At 69.1% G+C, this 14829-nt stretch overlaps 2 protein-coding genes across 5 annotated transcripts; one reads left to right on the top strand and one right to left on the bottom strand.

The window, feature by feature from the left end:
• The first annotated feature begins 216 nt into the window (after positions 1-216).
• Positions 217-5665, top strand: MST1 (macrophage stimulating 1). 3 transcript variants are annotated; one of them, XM_070391279.1, is made up of 18 exons: positions 217-605; positions 1524-1671; positions 1745-1857; positions 1938-2052; positions 2139-2275; positions 2353-2473; positions 2622-2740; positions 3147-3315; positions 3469-3599; positions 3682-3784; positions 3864-4000; positions 4101-4136; positions 4228-4348; positions 4516-4593; positions 4734-4880; positions 4960-5066; positions 5177-5316; positions 5431-5665. In XM_070391279.1, exons 1-18 carry the CDS (start codon positions 512-514, stop codon positions 5590-5592), a joined length of 2178 nt encoding a protein of 725 aa, XP_070247380.1. In that variant the 5' UTR covers positions 217-511; the 3' UTR covers positions 5593-5665. The 3 variants fall into 3 exon arrangements, with proteins under 3 accessions (XP_070247380.1, XP_070247381.1, XP_070247382.1); XM_070391280.1 differs by having other exon boundaries at positions 478-605; positions 2353-2469; positions 2622-2761; positions 3161-3315; XM_070391281.1 differs by lacking the exon at positions 3469-3599 and having other exon boundaries at positions 480-605; positions 2353-2469.
• A 304-nt stretch (positions 5666-5969) lies between these two features.
• Positions 5970-14314, bottom strand: APEH (acylaminoacyl-peptide hydrolase). 2 transcript variants are annotated; one of them, XM_070391275.1, is made up of 23 exons: positions 14246-14314; positions 14038-14170; positions 13568-13694; positions 13171-13264; positions 12984-13059; positions 12745-12902; positions 12448-12585; positions 12269-12360; positions 12153-12193; positions 11946-12067; positions 11384-11444; positions 10203-10300; positions 9572-9595; positions 8948-9197; positions 8731-8819; positions 8200-8338; positions 7706-7789; positions 7547-7627; positions 7119-7207; positions 6835-7025; positions 6499-6601; positions 6309-6415; positions 5970-6228 (listed from the first exon to the last, which is right to left on the bottom strand). In XM_070391275.1, the coding sequence occupies exons 1-23, from the start codon at positions 14255-14257 to the stop codon at positions 6123-6125; spliced, it is 2415 nt and encodes an 804-aa protein (XP_070247376.1). In that variant the 5' UTR covers positions 14258-14314; the 3' UTR covers positions 5970-6122. The 2 variants fall into 2 exon arrangements, with proteins under 2 accessions (XP_070247376.1, XP_070247378.1); XM_070391277.1 differs by lacking the exon at positions 8948-9197 and having other exon boundaries at positions 9544-9595; positions 14246-14312.
• Between the last annotated feature and the right edge of the window lie 515 nt (positions 14315-14829).

Genomic DNA, 14829 nt, shown 5'->3' with positions numbered 1-14829 from the left:
GGGCGCCCCCCCGCTCCCCCCTCCGGGCTCCCGCCAGCTCCCCGCTACCTGTTACCCCACCTCCCTTCTGCGGACGGGTGGCCTCGCTCCCTTCGCCTGGGATGGGCCAGGGTGTGGGCCCATCTGCTACAGCTGCGTCCGATAAGCCAGCCCAAGGGGCGGCGGCTTTGGGGCTGGGCAGGGAACATTCCCCACTTTCCAGGGGACACGGGCTCAGGAAGGTGCCAGACCACTGCCTGGGGGCTGCAGCCCAGGCCTCTGGCGCCCGCTTCCCTTCAGAGCAGCCTGGGCGCCCCCACCCCGGGCACCTCAAGAGTCCCCAACACCTGCCCACTGCATAGCCTCCCAGGGGCCAGCTGTGCAGAGTGAGGGCCCTCGCCCCTCGCCCAGGGGGCCTGGCCCCACCCCTCTCCCGGTGACTGGGTCTCAGGTCAGGCCCCAGCAGGCCTGGACGAGGGGTGTGGAGCCGGAGCCACCCAATCCTGGAGGGACAGGTTTCACAATTTCCCGTATGGGTCTGCGCTGGGTCACAGTGCAGCCTCCAGCTGGGAGGATGGGGTGGCTGCCACTCCTGCTCCTTCTGCTGCAGTGCCCATGGGCTCCTGGTGAGTGTGCCCACCCCACCCCATCCCCATCTGCCTTCGGGACGAGGTCAGCCCCAGGCCCGTCCTGCTATTCCAGCCAGAAGCTCACTTTCCTACTGGGCACGGAGCACCGAGCGACCATGGCTTCTGGCAAGAGCGGGGCGGCCCCGGGAATACGGGTACAGACCGCCTAGTCTAGCCGGCAGACGTCTGCTGGGCATCGAGGCGGTGCTGGGACGGCGCAGATGCACGCATGCGGGCAGTCATCCCTCCCCAGCCTGGCCTACCCTAGCACATGCCCTCGCGCTGGTGAGCGACCAGCCTTGGAGTCCGAATGCCCAGCTAGTGTGGTTGCGCCTCTGCCTGGCCAGTGTGACGGCGCTGGGCCTGGCACCCTCAGCTGAGCGATGAAGTGAAACAAGTTCCGTCGGGCAGACACCCTCCCCACGGCTCTCCTGGAATGCATGGCTCAGGTCTGGGCCTGGTGCCTTGCCCACACAACAGTGATAACGCCCATGTCTGGGGCCTGCTTCTCCCGCCCCGAACAGGAGTCTGACCCTTGAATGTGTCCACAGAGTCCGGCCTGGAGCCTGGAGCCTGGAGCTTTTGTTGTTGTTGTTAAATATCAGAGGATATTTCTTCCATTGCTTTTCAGAGTGTGGAAGGGAGGGAAGGAGGGGGAGAGAAGGAAGCATCGGTGTGAGAGAGACACATCAACTGGTTGCTTCCTGCAGGAGCCCTGACCAGGGGATGGGGACCGAACCCAAAATTCATGTACATGCCCTTGACCGGGAATTGAACCCGCAACCCTTTCGTGCACAGGCGGACGCTCTAACCACTGAGCGTGTTGGCCAGGGTGAACTTTGTAGCCCTGATTCCCTGAACGAACAAAGCCTAGGTGTGTTGATATGCATGACTGACGTGCACCCCACCCTGCAGGGCAGCGCTCGCCTTTAAACGACTTCCAGGTGCTCCGGGGCACAGAGCTGCAGTACCTGCTGCACGCGGCGGGGCCCGGGCCGTGGCAGGAGGACGTGGCGGGTGCCGAGGAGTGTGCAGGGCGCTGCGAGCGCCTGCTGGACTGCAGGTGGGTGGCGACGGGGCCTAGAGGAGACTGAGGCAGCAGCACGGGGCCCGTGTGACCCTGTGCCTCCTTCCAGGGCCTTCCACTACAACATGAGCAGCCACGGCTGCCAGCTGCTGCCGTGGACCCAGGACTCGCCCAACACACGGCTGCAGCGTTCAGGGCGCTGCGACCTGTACCAGAAGAAGGGTGCGTGGCTGAGGAGAAGGGTGGCCTGGGACAGGGGTGCTGGGCCCCAGGCCTTGTTGACGTGGGTCTCTCACTCCCAGACTATGTGCGGGACTGTATCATGGACAATGGCGTCAAGTACCGGGGCACCAAGGCCATCACCAGGAGTGGCCTAACCTGCCAGCGCTGGAGCCACAGGCACCCCAATGACCACAAGTGAGCCAGACCCCTCCGCTCTGTCCCTGCGGGTGGGCACCGGCCCCGCCCCCCGCACACACTGTAGTGCAGCTCTCTGCGCCCAGGTACATGCCCACACCCAAGAATGGCTTGGAGGAGAATTTCTGCCGCAACCCCGACGGCGACCCCAGAGGCCCGTGGTGCTACACGACAGACCCCGCCGTGCGCTTTCAGAGCTGCGGCATCAAGTCCTGCCGGGAGGGTAGGCGTCTCCGGGTCGAGCCCGGGCGGGAGGACCAGCCCACACCCACTCATAAACCCACTGCCCCGTGTCTCCAGCCGTTTGCGTTTCGTGCAACGGTGAGAATTACCGCGGCGCAGTGGATCGCACCGAGTCGGGCCGCGAGTGTCAGCGCTGGGACCTGCAGCGCCCGCACCCGCACCGCTTTGAGCCGAGCAAGTACGCGCGGGCGGGCGGGCTCGATGGCTGGGGGCCAGGCTAGTGGGGGGCTCGGGACTCCACGGGCCGGGCCGATGTCAGGCAGTAGGGCGGGGCCAGGCCTGGCCCGAGTCCCGGGGTCCTGTTCACGTCCGGCCGTGGCCCCCAGGTTCCCTGACAAAGACCTGGACGACAACTACTGCCGGAATCCCGACGGCTCGGAGCGGCCCTGGTGCTATACCACCGACCCGCAGGTGGAGCGAGAGGTCTGCGACATCCCCAGCTGCGGTAGGACAGGCCCCGCCCGAGGCGCCTGGGAAGGTGGAGGCGTGGCCTCGCTGGGAAAGGGAGGGGCTGGGCACCTGGGAAAGTGGGGGCGTGGCCTCGCTGGGAAGGGGGAGGAGCTGGGCACTTGGGAAAGTAGGGGCGTGGCCAGGCTGGGGAAGGGGAGGGGCTGGGCACTGGGGCAGTGGAGGCGTGGCCAGGCTGGGGAAGGGGAGGGGCTGGGCACTGGGGAAGTGGGGGCGTGGCCAGGCTGGGGAAGGGGAGGGGCTGGGCACTGGGGAAGTGGGGGCGTGGCCAGGCTGGGGAAGGGGCTGGGCGTGATCTGGCAGGGGACCCTCGGAAGTGGGGTTGGGCCTCAGCCTGGGTCTCGGTTCTGGCTCGAGTTCCGACCGGCTTCGGTTCATCCAAGGGCCCAAAGCGCAGCCGCGTCCCGAAGCTACGACGCTCAATTGCTTCCGCGGGAAGGGCGAGGGCTACCGGGGCACGGCCAACACCACCGCCGCGGGCGTGCCCTGCCAGCGCTGGGACGCGCAGAGCCCGCATCAGCACCGCTTCGCGCCCGAGAAATACGCGTGCAAGTGAGCAGGCGGGCGACCGTCGCGGGGGCGGCTCCGGCGGGAGATCCGGGCGTGGCCTGGGGCGGTTCGGGGGCGTGGCCTGGGCGGTTCGGGGGCGTGGCTCCAGCCGAAGAGGTGCTGGGACCCACCGCGCTGAGCGGAGCCACTACCCAGGGACCTCAGGGAGAACTTCTGCCGAAACCCCGACGGCTCGGAGGCGCCCTGGTGCTTCACCACGCGGCCTGGCATGCGGATGGCCTTCTGCTACCAGATCCGGCGCTGCACCGACGACGTGCGCCCCGAGGGTAAGGCCGCAGCGGGGGCTGGAGGCGCTGGCCGCAGGGCTCGGCGAGAACCGCCTGACGGCAGCCCTCCTGCCCGCTGCAGACTGTTACTACGGCACCGGGGAGCAGTACCGCGGCTCGGTCAGCAAGACGCGGAAGGGCGTCCCGTGCCAGCTCTGGTCCGCGGACGCGCCGCACAAGTCGCAGTGAGTTGTCGGCACAAACTCAGACGGGAGCCAGCCGGGGCGTCGGGTCCCGCTATGAACTGGCTCCCCTCCCGCCCAGGTTCACTCCCACCTCCGCCCCGCACGCGCACCTGGAGCGGAACTTCTGCAGGAACCCCGACGGGGACAGCCACGGGCCTTGGTGCTACACCACCGACGCGCGGCTTCCCTTCGACTACTGTGCGCTGCGGCGCTGCGGTGAGCTGGGGGGACCGCCCTGCCCCCGCCCCACCCCTACCTCCCAACCCCCACAGCCTAAGGCTGGCTTTCTGAACGGGGTGAACATCGGCTCTTTCAGATGAGGACCAACCACCGTCCATCCTAGAGCCCCCAGGTACAGACGAACCAGGCGCGGGTGGGGGTGCCCGGCCTGTGCCTCCCACCTGCCCGCAGCAGGAGTCACATGGGGCCCATCCTGCCCCCAGACCAGGTGCTGTTTGAGAAGTGTGGCAAGAGGGTGCTCCGCCAGGACCAGCATCCCTCCAGGCTGCGTGTGGTGGGGGGCCAGCCTGGGAACTCACCCTGGACAGTCAGCCTTCGCAACCGGTGAGCCCCAACAGCCTGCCCACCCCCCCACCCCCAGGGGCTGAGGCTGTCTGTCTGTGCCCCTGGAGGGTGGGAACCTGTCCTGGCTCCAGAGGTTCTAGCTGAGAGGTGGCAGGTCCACTCCTGTGCGGGCCTCACTGTTCCCTGTACTGACCCTCATCCTCCAGGCACGGCCAGCACTTCTGTGGGGGCTCCCTGGTGAAGGAGCAGTGGGTGCTGACTTCCCAGCAGTGCTTCCCCTCCTGGTGAGCCTCCCCTGGGTTTGGGGACCCGCCCAGTCCCATCACCCTGCCTCCTCTCCCCCCGAGCCCTCTTCCCCAGGCCAGCCACCAGGTGGGCCTCGGGCAGCGGACCACGAGTCCTGACTGAGCAGCCTGTCCACCAGCCATGAGCCTCTCGTGGGCTATGAGGTGTGGCTGGGCACCATGTTCCAGAACCCGCAGCCCCAGGAGCCAGACCTGCAGCGGGTCCCAGTGGCCAAAATGGTGTGCGGGCCCTCCGACTCCCAGCTGCTCCTGCTCAAGCTGGAGAGGTGTGTGCCGAGTCTGGGGCAGTGAGGTGGGGCCGGGCCTCTCAGCCTCGGGCCCTGAGCACCCTCGTTTCTGCCGAAGACCCGTCACCCTGAACCAGCGCGTGGCCCTGATCTGCTTGCCCCCCGAGCAGTACGTGGTGCCTCCGGGGACCAAGTGTGAGATCGCAGGCTGGGGCGAGACCAGAGGTAAGATGGTGGGGGTGGGGGTGTGGGGGTGTGGGGGTGTGGGGCGCGGACCGCAGGGCGTGGTCCTACCCCAAGGCCTCCCTCCCTCCCTCCCGTTCCCTCCGCTGTAGGAACAGGGAACAACTCGGTCCTCAACGTGGCTCTGCTGAACGTCATCTCCAACCAGGAGTGCAACGTCAAGTACCGCGGGCGCGTGCAGGAGAACGAGATGTGCACCAAGGGGCTGCTGGCCCCAGTGGGCGCCTGTGAGGTGGGCGGCGGGCCCCGGCCACGGGGAGGGGATGGAAAACTGAACCTGAGCTGGCTCATCTCCAGGGGACTGGTCCCTGCCTCACGCGGGCCCTCACCCCGTCTCCCCCATCAGGGCGACTACGGGGGCCCACTGGCCTGCTTCACCCATGACTGCTGGGTCCTGGAGGGAATTATAATCCCCAACCGCGTGTGCGCACGGCCCCGCTGGCCAGCCGTCTTCATTCGCGTCTCTGTGTTTGTGGACTGGATTTACAAGGTCATGCGGCTGGGCTAGGCCGGGCCTCGGTCCCCCCTGTACTGGGAGGGACGGAGCTTCCTGTGGGACATAAAGCCACCTTTCCTCCTCACGCCGGGCCGTGCTTTAGTCTCTGCTTCCAGGGAATGAGCCGGCAACTCCTTGCCCGGGCCTGGGGGCTTGGCCCTGCACCCCTCGGCCTGTGGGTGCTGTGAAAGGGCAGGACCCCCCAGGCCCCCACGTAAGGGTGGTGTAGGCGGTTGCCAACAGAAGGGGCTGCAGCAGAGGGAGCTGGCCAGGACAGCAATGGGTAAATCCCTCACGGCGCCCTCCCCTCTCACACGGAGGTAGATGAGGTCCCCATGGCTGAGGTCTCTGAACCCCCCGGCGGGGCTGGGCACAGAGGACCAGCAGGAACCAGACTGTCTTCATTTATTATAACCAGACAGCCCGCCTCCCGCTCGCCCGACCAGAGTCCAGAGCCCAGGATCCTCCCGCTGCTCTGCCAGACCCCGGGCTCTCCCAGAACCAAGGGCCGCCCTGCCAACCGGCTGGCGCAGAGGCAGCCTTCAGCTGCCCAGGTGCATGCGCAGCCAGAGCACGGCGTTCATGAAGCTGTCGGACTCCACCTCCACCTCAGACAGGGCGTGGGTGCTCTGGGGGTACAGCAGGAGCCTGTTGGGGGCGAGCAGGAATGTTTGAAGTCGGGGGGCGTCCTCCCCTGCCCGCCAGCTTCCCGGCCGCCCTGCACTCACCGCACAGGCACGTTCCGGGTCTTGAGGGCACGGTAATACTCTATGCCCTGCTTGAAGGGCACCCGCCGGTCCTTCTGGCCCAGCATCAGTAACAGCGGCGTCTTCACCTGGGGGTGAGGATGAGGGTGAGCAGGCCCGGGCTCTGCGTGGGTGGCAGCACGCGGGGCGGGGCGGGGGCGGGGCTGTGTACCTGAGGGGAATACTTGAGGGGGGACCTGTCGAGCATCTCCGCCCACATGCTGAGGTCTGGCAGGCGGTCGCTGCTGTAGGAGAAGCCCGCCTCCACCACACACCTGCGGGAGACCAAGCCCTGCAGCTCGTGGGCGGGGCTCCGGGGGTACGGGCTGGACGGGGCGAGGGCCGGGGCTCCGGGGGTACGGGCTGGACGGGGCGAGGGCCGGGGCTCCGGGGGTACGGGCTGGACGGGGCAAGGGCCAGGGCTCTGGGGGTACGGGCTGGACGGGGCGAGGGCCAGGGCTCTGGGGGTACGGGCTGGACGGGGCGCGGGCCAGGAGAGGGCACTCACCAGTCGGGGATGTCAGTGGAGCCCAACATGGAGGCGATGTTGATCACCGGGTTCCGGGCCACGCAGGCGCTGTACGTGTCCGGGTACTGACCGATCAGGTGGCAGGAGAGGAAGCCGCCGTGGGAACCGCCCATCAGGGCCACTCGGTCTTTGTCAAAGTGCTCCTCGTGGAGCACTTGCTCGACTGCAAACTACAGGGTGGGGCGGAGCGCACCTCAGCCTGCTGCCGCCCCGCTGCGGGAGGGCGTCCCCAGCCTCCTCGCCCCCCCACCAGCCCCTGCTACCTGGACGTCCTTCACGTCCTGGTGGCCCACGTTGCCAGGGAGGGAGAGGATGCTGTCCTGGCCAAAGCCCGTGGAGCCGCGATAGTTCACTGGAGGCCAGGAAGGGACCAGACAGGGTGGTCAAGAGACAGTCCCGCCCCCCGGACACTGTACCCCGTCTGTGAAGTAGGCCTGGGGTCAGCTGCACACTGTCGGGGGGAGGGGCTGAGATTCGAGGCTGCTGCCCGTGAGCACTCCCTTCCCTGGGAGTCCCAAGTGAGTCTCCGACCCCTTCGCCCTGGAGCCAGGCCGCCCGGCAGCTCCTGGGAGTGGTTACCAGGTCCGGGCTACAGCGACGCCTGCAGACTAGGGTGGTCCCTGTGGTGCTTGTACAAACCAGGCCCCCCATCCCCCCCCAGCCCTGCGGGAGCTGCGGGCCCAGCACTCACCTAGCAGCACTGCGAAGCCCATCTTACAAAGCATGGCTGGGAACAGCATCCAGGCGGTGACAAAGGACGAATGGGGCCCCCCTGCAGGCGGGAGCAGGGGGTGAAGAGCCAGCCAGGAGGGATGGCGGGCGGGCAGGGGCTCTTAGGCCAGGTGCCTACCGTGGGGCATGACCACCATGGGCACCTGGGTCTTGTCGGGAGGGTTGCTGGGCTGCAGAAGGATTGCTTCAAAGTCAAGGCCAGCTGCGGGGAGAGGCGGCCGTCAGCAGGGCCGGCGGGGTTGCCCTGGGCAAGGCCTCGCTGCAGCTGCAGCTCTGGGGCCGACCCCCAGAACAGGCCTGGCCACGGCCCCCACACAGCGACATGGACCCAGGAGCCCCTCCGCCAGGGCCGCGTTCGGGGCAGGGATGGTCACAGGCCGAGTAGGGGCCTGTCTTTGTGCCCTGGTTCCCCACCACAGGCGACTTGGCCTGGGGATTCCACGCTGACACCCAGACCAGGTGCCCAGATGCCTGGACCCCGTCCTCCCCGCAGCTGTCCAGAGGGGAAGGAAAGCCTCTCGGAGAGAATCCCAGGACCCCCTGAAGCCGGAGGCAGGAAAGGGGGGCAGACGCTGTGCCAGCAGCTGGGGAGGGGCCGCGCCCCGGGCTCACCATACTGCACGTTCTCCTGCTCTGGGGGCGGCTGCAGCACCCGGACGCCCCAGGAGATGTCGGGAATGGGCTCGGCCTCCTCCAGGGACACCCACACCACCGACCGTTCCTTCCCCAGGGGAGGCAGGAACCCAACTTTCTGCCAAGGGGAAAGGGTGTGTCACAGGGCCTGGCTGCCTCCCTCCCTGCCCATCACCTTTGCCCGGGAAGGGGCGGGGGGGGGGGGAGGTGGGCAGCTCTCTCAAAGCTGAACCGTCTCCCCCTCCAGTGGGTGTGGCACGGACGCCCACCGTGGACTGGTCCATACAAAGGCACACACCCCCCTCCTCGGCTTCGAGGCGCTGTCTCCCTGTGCTCTGTTCAGCCAGAGGCCGGGGCACAGCCCCAGGAGCCCATTCTGTGCAGGGCAGACCCAGTGGGCAGTTTGCGGACCACGCTGCTGGGTCCACTTGGCGACCAGCACAGACTCGGGCCGGAGCTCTGCCTGCACAGACCCTCTTCCTGGCCTGGCCTGGGGCCCCCAGCACTCACCAGGCTCGGGGGCAGGCTGGGCGTGGAGAACTGTGCCACCATGAGGTCCCGGTCCATCGTGAGCAGCTTCCAGCTCCCTCCTGACCCCCCTGCAGAAGGCAGACGCCACTCAGCACCCACAGGGCCACCTTCCCACCCCCTCCCTGCGGAGCCAGAGTCCCTGGCAGAGGCGCGACAGCAGGTGCCTTCCTGCCCTGGGAAGCGCAGGGGTACCCACCCGGGACCGTCCCAGACCCCCAAGTGCACGGTCCTGGGCGAGCCTCCTGCTCAGTCTGCTGCTGGTTCTCGGACACGGGCTGTGCCCGGGGACGGCTCGACCCGGGACACCCGGACCCCACGCCACGCCCGTCCCCACTCGATGAGGGCAGCCAGGCCGGGGCCGGGGGTGAGATCCCAGCCAGGGGTCCGAGGAGGGTCCTGAGCAGGGCCTTATGGTGAGGTGCAGCCGGGGACGAGACCCCGGAAGCCTGGAGGAGTGAGTCAGGTCAGGGCAGAAGGGCTGGAGGGCAGGTCACCAGTGGTTGTAAGAGGAAGAGGAAGGCGCCCCGCAGGGCTTCCCCTGGGGCTGGTGGCAGGCGGCCTGTGCCTAAGGGCTGCAGAGGCTGAGCAGCAGGGTGGGGCCGCTCTGAGGCGGGCAGGACACGGAGCCGAGGGGAGCAGGGGAGGCAGGCATTTGGCTGGTCAGGGTCCTCGTGACACTGGCAGTAAAGGCTGCAGGACACTCGGTGGCACAGGGGCCGAGGGCCACCGCTGCCCGAGCGCAAGCCCCAGTCCCACCCCTGGCCTGGCTGGCCCGCTCGGCCCCCCACTCACCAGCCGTCAGGGAGGTCACAGTGCCCACCTGGGTGTCCACAGCAAATAGGTCCTGAGCAGAAAGGAGCCACGTGTGGCCTCATGTCCCAGGGCCCTGTGGGTCCCGCCCCCCCCTCAGGGAGCCTGAGCCAGGCCAGGGCTGTGAGCAACTGTGACAGCTACTCAGGACAGGAGGGTGCAGCCTGAGGGACTGGGTTCAAATCCTAGCCCGTCACAACGTGCAAGTGACCCTGGGCAGTGTGAGGGCTGCCTTTGAGCCAGAATGCGGACCACATGGTATCACACCCAACAGGGGCCTGGCACACCCCCTGGGAGAGGCCTCTGCCCCCCTATCACTCCCCGTACAGGGTTTAGGGCCCCCCAGTGCCAGTCCCCTCGTCCCAAGCCGGCGATGCCTGGGGGAGGGGTGCAGCCGTGTCGCGGAGGATGAAGGCCAGGGAAGCTGTCGTGGCTGCTACAGGGCACCACGACCAAGGACGGCACCGGGGGCCACCAGGGCAGCCAGAGCCCCAAGGACAAGTGGAGCCAGGACGGGCCGGCAGGGCCTTGGGGCGGGCGAGGCCTGGTAGCCGGTACTGCAGCCAGCGGTGGGTGAGCCCTAGGCCCAGGGGCCCGGGGGTGGGTCATGGCCGCCTCTCAGCACAGTCAGGGCCCCTCACCTGCTGGCTGCGCTGAGCAGAGTCGAAAACCACTCGCTGGCTGTCCGCGGACCAGCACCCCAGTGGCAGGTGGCTGCAGTAGATGCCAGAGAAGCTCTCTGCGGAGACAGGAGCAGGGGCTGCGTCTAGGAGTGCGGGGTGTGCGTGCGGGGGCGGGGGGGTCAGGCTGGCTGCTGGGGAGCACCCCCGACGCAGGAGGGCACGAAGCATTGGGGGGCAGGGTGGAGGGCAGGGTCTCGAAGGCCCAAGGAAGGCAGAGCTCAGGGGCTTCTGGGAACGCCAGGTGCTCCGAGGAAATGCCGGCTTCCCGGCGACCTGCTCCTCCGGCGCCAGGTGAGCAGGGCCTGGCACAGGGGGCGGAGGAACTCGCTCCTTTTAAAATGTTACTGATCTCAGAGAGGAAGGGAGAGGGAGAGAGGCATCAGGATGGGAGAGAAGCATGGAACGGCTCCTGCACGCCCCCACTGGGGATGGAGCCCACAACCCGGCCTGTGCCCTGACTGGGACTCAAACCGGGACCTCCTGGTTCATGGGTGGACGCTCAACTGAGCCCCGCTGGCCGGGCAGTCCTGCTCTTTATCGTCATCACTCATTTAACCCTCACGTGATCAATGCCACAGGGAAGGCAGGGTGACCGCCCTCCACGGACGGAGACAGGGAGCCCGGGGAGGTCAGGGCGCTGGCTGAGGTGCAGGCACCAGCTGCATCCCTGCAGCCAGAGGGGAGGAAGGCGCCCTTGCCCACTGGGCGCCCGGACTGACCGGCGGCCTGAGAAGACTCACCGCTCACGCCCTGGGGTGGCCCAGGGTCCCAAGGAGACCGAGCACAGGGACTGTGACGGAGCCTGTTGGCCCCAAGCACCCTCCCAGGTGCCTGCTGGTCGAGGGCTGGGCGGGGCGGGGCTGGGGGTGGGAGTGGGACAAGGCGGCCCCAGTGTAGGTTCTGGGAGCCCGGAAGGAGCAGCGGCTCCAGGCAGCCGCTGGGAAACCCGGAGAAATCTCACTGGGAGCTGCGGACGGGCACACCATCCCCCCCTCCGCCCCCCAGTGTGACCACCGGACCCTTCCCACGGCGCCGGCCCTGCTCCCCGTGGAGGCTGCACATGGACCGGCCCCGCAGGGGTGGTGGACGCAGGAAAATGCCGAGGGCTCCGCCGACCCCCCCGGCCCCACGCCCCTTACCTCCCAGCTGCCGTGGCACCACGTCCACCACCACCGAAGTGACCCTGGTGTACCAGTCGTACTGCAAGGGGACACACAGTTAGGCCGCGGGACTGGCGGTGCCCTCAGGGCACGGAGCTCAGCGCCAGGCCTCTCTGGGGTGACCCTGGGAAGGGGGGGCCCGGGAAGAGCTCTGTGCCTCCTTCCTAGTGCGCTGGGCCACGGTCTGGAGGGGCCTAACTCCCACTCTCTCTGGGGCCCAGAGCTCTTCTTGGGCAAGAGCCTCGTAACACAGCCCCTCGCAGAGCCTGCCACGTGCCACTGGCAAAGGTCGGGCTCCTGCACCGGAGCTCACTCTCCTCGCTCTCCAGGCGCGAGTCCACCGCGCACAGCCCTCCAGTGCCCTCCGTCCAGCGGCACTGGCAGCCCCAGCCTGGGGCCCTGCCTCAGAGGACGGGCAGGACTCACCCACCCCTCCACCCGGGAAAGGGGGCCCACGAGGGGCTGTGGGGAGGCAAGGCTGGACTTCAGCGCCTCCCCCATCCCATCCCCTTGCACACGGCCCCGCCCACCTCCGGCTCACCAGGCACAGTTGGCTACACTGATGGTGGGGGACCAGCGATGGGTACTGCAGGTAGACGATGCGGCACAGGTCTGGGCTCAGCCGGGGAGAGGAGACAGCCAGGGAGCCATCCGACAAGAGCTCTGGGCCAGACGGAAGCGGGAGCGTCACGCGGGCAGGCCGGGCCAGGCCGGGCGGGTCGGTACAGCTCAGGGGGCCCGCACTTACCACACTTCCCCCCTGTGAGGTCCACGTAGTACAGGGCTGACCTGAAACCAGCAGAGACGCTCGGCATCAGGGCCGGCCTGCGCCCCAGCCCCTCCCTGCCCTGCCCCCCGCCTCACCTGCGGTTGGTGCAGAAGCGGACGCCCAGCCGGAAGGGCTCGTGCTGCCATCCCACGAACACCACGCCCGTGTCTCCCGGGGCCCAGAAGGCCTGTGGGCAAGACCCCGGGGCAGGGTGAGCAGGGGCATCTCAGGCAGGGCCCTGCCCCAAAGCTGAGGGCGGCGGCGGCGGGCTCACCTGTCCGGGGGACACGCTCTCAGGGACGCCCTCGAGCACAGAGATGTTGCCGCTCTCCACATCCAGCACGCAGAGCACCGGGGTGCTTTTGGAAGCCATGCTTTCTCCCCAGTCTTCATAGAACACAAACTGGTCCCCCTGAGAACACGAGACACTCAGCGCCCCGTCTGCCTTGCCAGGGCCAGCCCTGCCCCGGAAGCCAGTGCCTCCCAGTTCTGCCGGGTGCAGGGCGGGCAGGGCGCACACGGAGCCCAGGGCTGCCCCAGGGCCTCCCGGACTGGCCGCGGCCCCGAGCACCTTGATGGCCTGGTCTGGCTTCTTGGGCTCGGCCACGTCGTCATCGCTGACGTCCAGGGCTTTGGTCTGAAAGAAGGACTCGGTCTTGGGGCGCTTCTTCTCTGCCACATACAGCAGGTGTGTCTCCGAGTGCGACCAGGACAGGCAGCCAAAGCAGTCTGGGCGAGAGGGCCAGTCAGGGGAGCCCCGGGCGGTGGCCGCCCCTCTGCCCACCCCGCCTGTCACCGCCAGCGCCTCACCGTCCTCGTACACTGGCCCGTGTTTCTCCAGCGCCGACAGGTTGAAGCTCTTGAGCTTCCGGTTCTTCTCCCAGACCTGGGGACATCGGGCATCAGGCTGCCTGCGCCCCAGCAGAGCCTGACGCGCAGGCGGAGACCCACTGCCCACCCCCGGGTCCCCCCCAGGCCCTGGCTGCCCCGCGCCCACCTCCAGGAACTGCTTCTCCTCCCCGGCGCCCGCGCTCCCCGCCTTGCGCAGCACGGCCTTCATGGCGCCTGAAGGAGACTCCCTGCTCAGCAGCCTGAGGAAGACACGGGGGGAGGTCAGGGTCACCTCCCACCCCACATGGCCCGGACAGGATGCTGGGGGCCTGGCCCACACCCACCTGGCAGCCCTTCCAGCCCCACCGTGGCCACTGGCCTGGCTGCTCCGCCCGGGCCTCCCTGAGCCTCCACGGGCTCCGCTCCAGGCCCACGTCTGGGGCAAACGCCAGTCTTATCAGGGCCTGTCAGGGCGCAGGGTGCCCCCGGGGGCAAAACCTGGCTCCCCCGGGCCCTGCCCACACACGCAGGCCCGAGGCCCGCCAGCTTCCTCCCGCACTTACTCCCCCCGTGTCTCCACACTGTTGCCCGCGGGCCCTGCAAACACCACCGAATCCCCATCGTGGAACACCAGGTACTGGCGGCAGAACCGGATGTTCTCCATGCGCTCCAGGTCCCTCTGGGTCCACTCTGCGAGGAGAGGCAGCGGCTGCTCACGGGGCCGCCCCGCAGGCTCCCGCCGCCGCCAGGAAGGCCCGCGCCCCATCTGCCTCCGGACGCGCAGGTGCAGGGCCGGCCTCCTGGCGACACCCCCGCGGCTCCGGCACCCACCCACCCACCCACCCACGGGGCGCCCGGCTCCAGCCCCCGGCCTGCACCAGGCCTGGGTCTGCGGCCCCCGCTCAGCTCGGCTCTCGGGGCGGCCCTGAGGCCGTGTGTGCACCCCCTCGCCCTCGGACCCCGGCTCCCCCGCACCCGTGGGCGCTGCCCAGCAGCCCGCCCTGCACCCCCTCCCGCTCCCCTCCGCGCCCACCGGTGTGCACCGTCCGGTAGCGGCCCCCGTACTGCGTGGTGACCTCGGGGCCCAGGCAGGCGGCGCTCAGCGCGGGCTGGCGGCTCAGCGCCCGGTACAGCGCCGCCGCCTCCGCGGGCTCGCTCTGCAGCACCTGCGCGGGGGACACAGCAGGGTCAGGCCCGGCCCGCGCTGCGGGGGCCGCGCGAACCGGGGGCCGAGCCCTCACCTGCCGCTCCATGACCGCCAGCGCCGCCGCGGGGAGGCGGGGCGAGCGGCGCCCGGAAGTGAGGCTGGGGAGGCGGAGCCCGGAGGAGCCCCCGAAATCCGCGCCGCCCGGCCTCCCGGGGGAGGGGCGGGGCCTCCGACGAGTGGGCGGGGCCGTTCGCAGAGGGGGCGTGGCCTCGACGGTCGGGGGCGGGGCCCAGTCGCCGAGCCGGGGACCCGAGGGGCGTCCGGGGCGGGACCCCGAGGAGAGGAGCGGCTTTCAGGGGCGCGCAGGGCTGGTGGGAGGGGGGGTGCCTGTGGGAGCCACGCAGGAGGGTCGGCCGGCCGGGCGGGGTCTGGGGGGGCAGGACCAGTGAGGGGCCGGTCATCGGGCGGGGTGCGAGCCGCCTGCCCCCAGGAACCTCCCGCTCTGGGCTGCCGGTGGGTCCCTCCTGGTACAACATGGGCGAACCTTCCCGGACAGCGCCAGGCCTGGCCTGGGCGGGGCTCGCAGAGCGCTGGGGTGCAGAGCGCTGGGGTGCGGGCCAAAGGGCGGGCTGCTGAGCCCTCGGGGTGTCGTTATCAGCCACCAGGCCCGCCCCGCGA

Source organism: Myotis yumanensis, unplaced genomic scaffold (assembly GCF_028538775.1).
Source record: "Myotis yumanensis isolate MYYU_CA2020_CCGP unplaced genomic scaffold, mMyoYum1.0.hap1 SCAF_14, whole genome shotgun sequence".
NCBI lineage: Eukaryota > Metazoa > Chordata > Mammalia > Chiroptera > Vespertilionidae > Myotis > Myotis yumanensis.
Note: the sequence above shows the minus strand (reverse complement) of the source record. Positions and strands in the feature narration are given on the sequence as shown.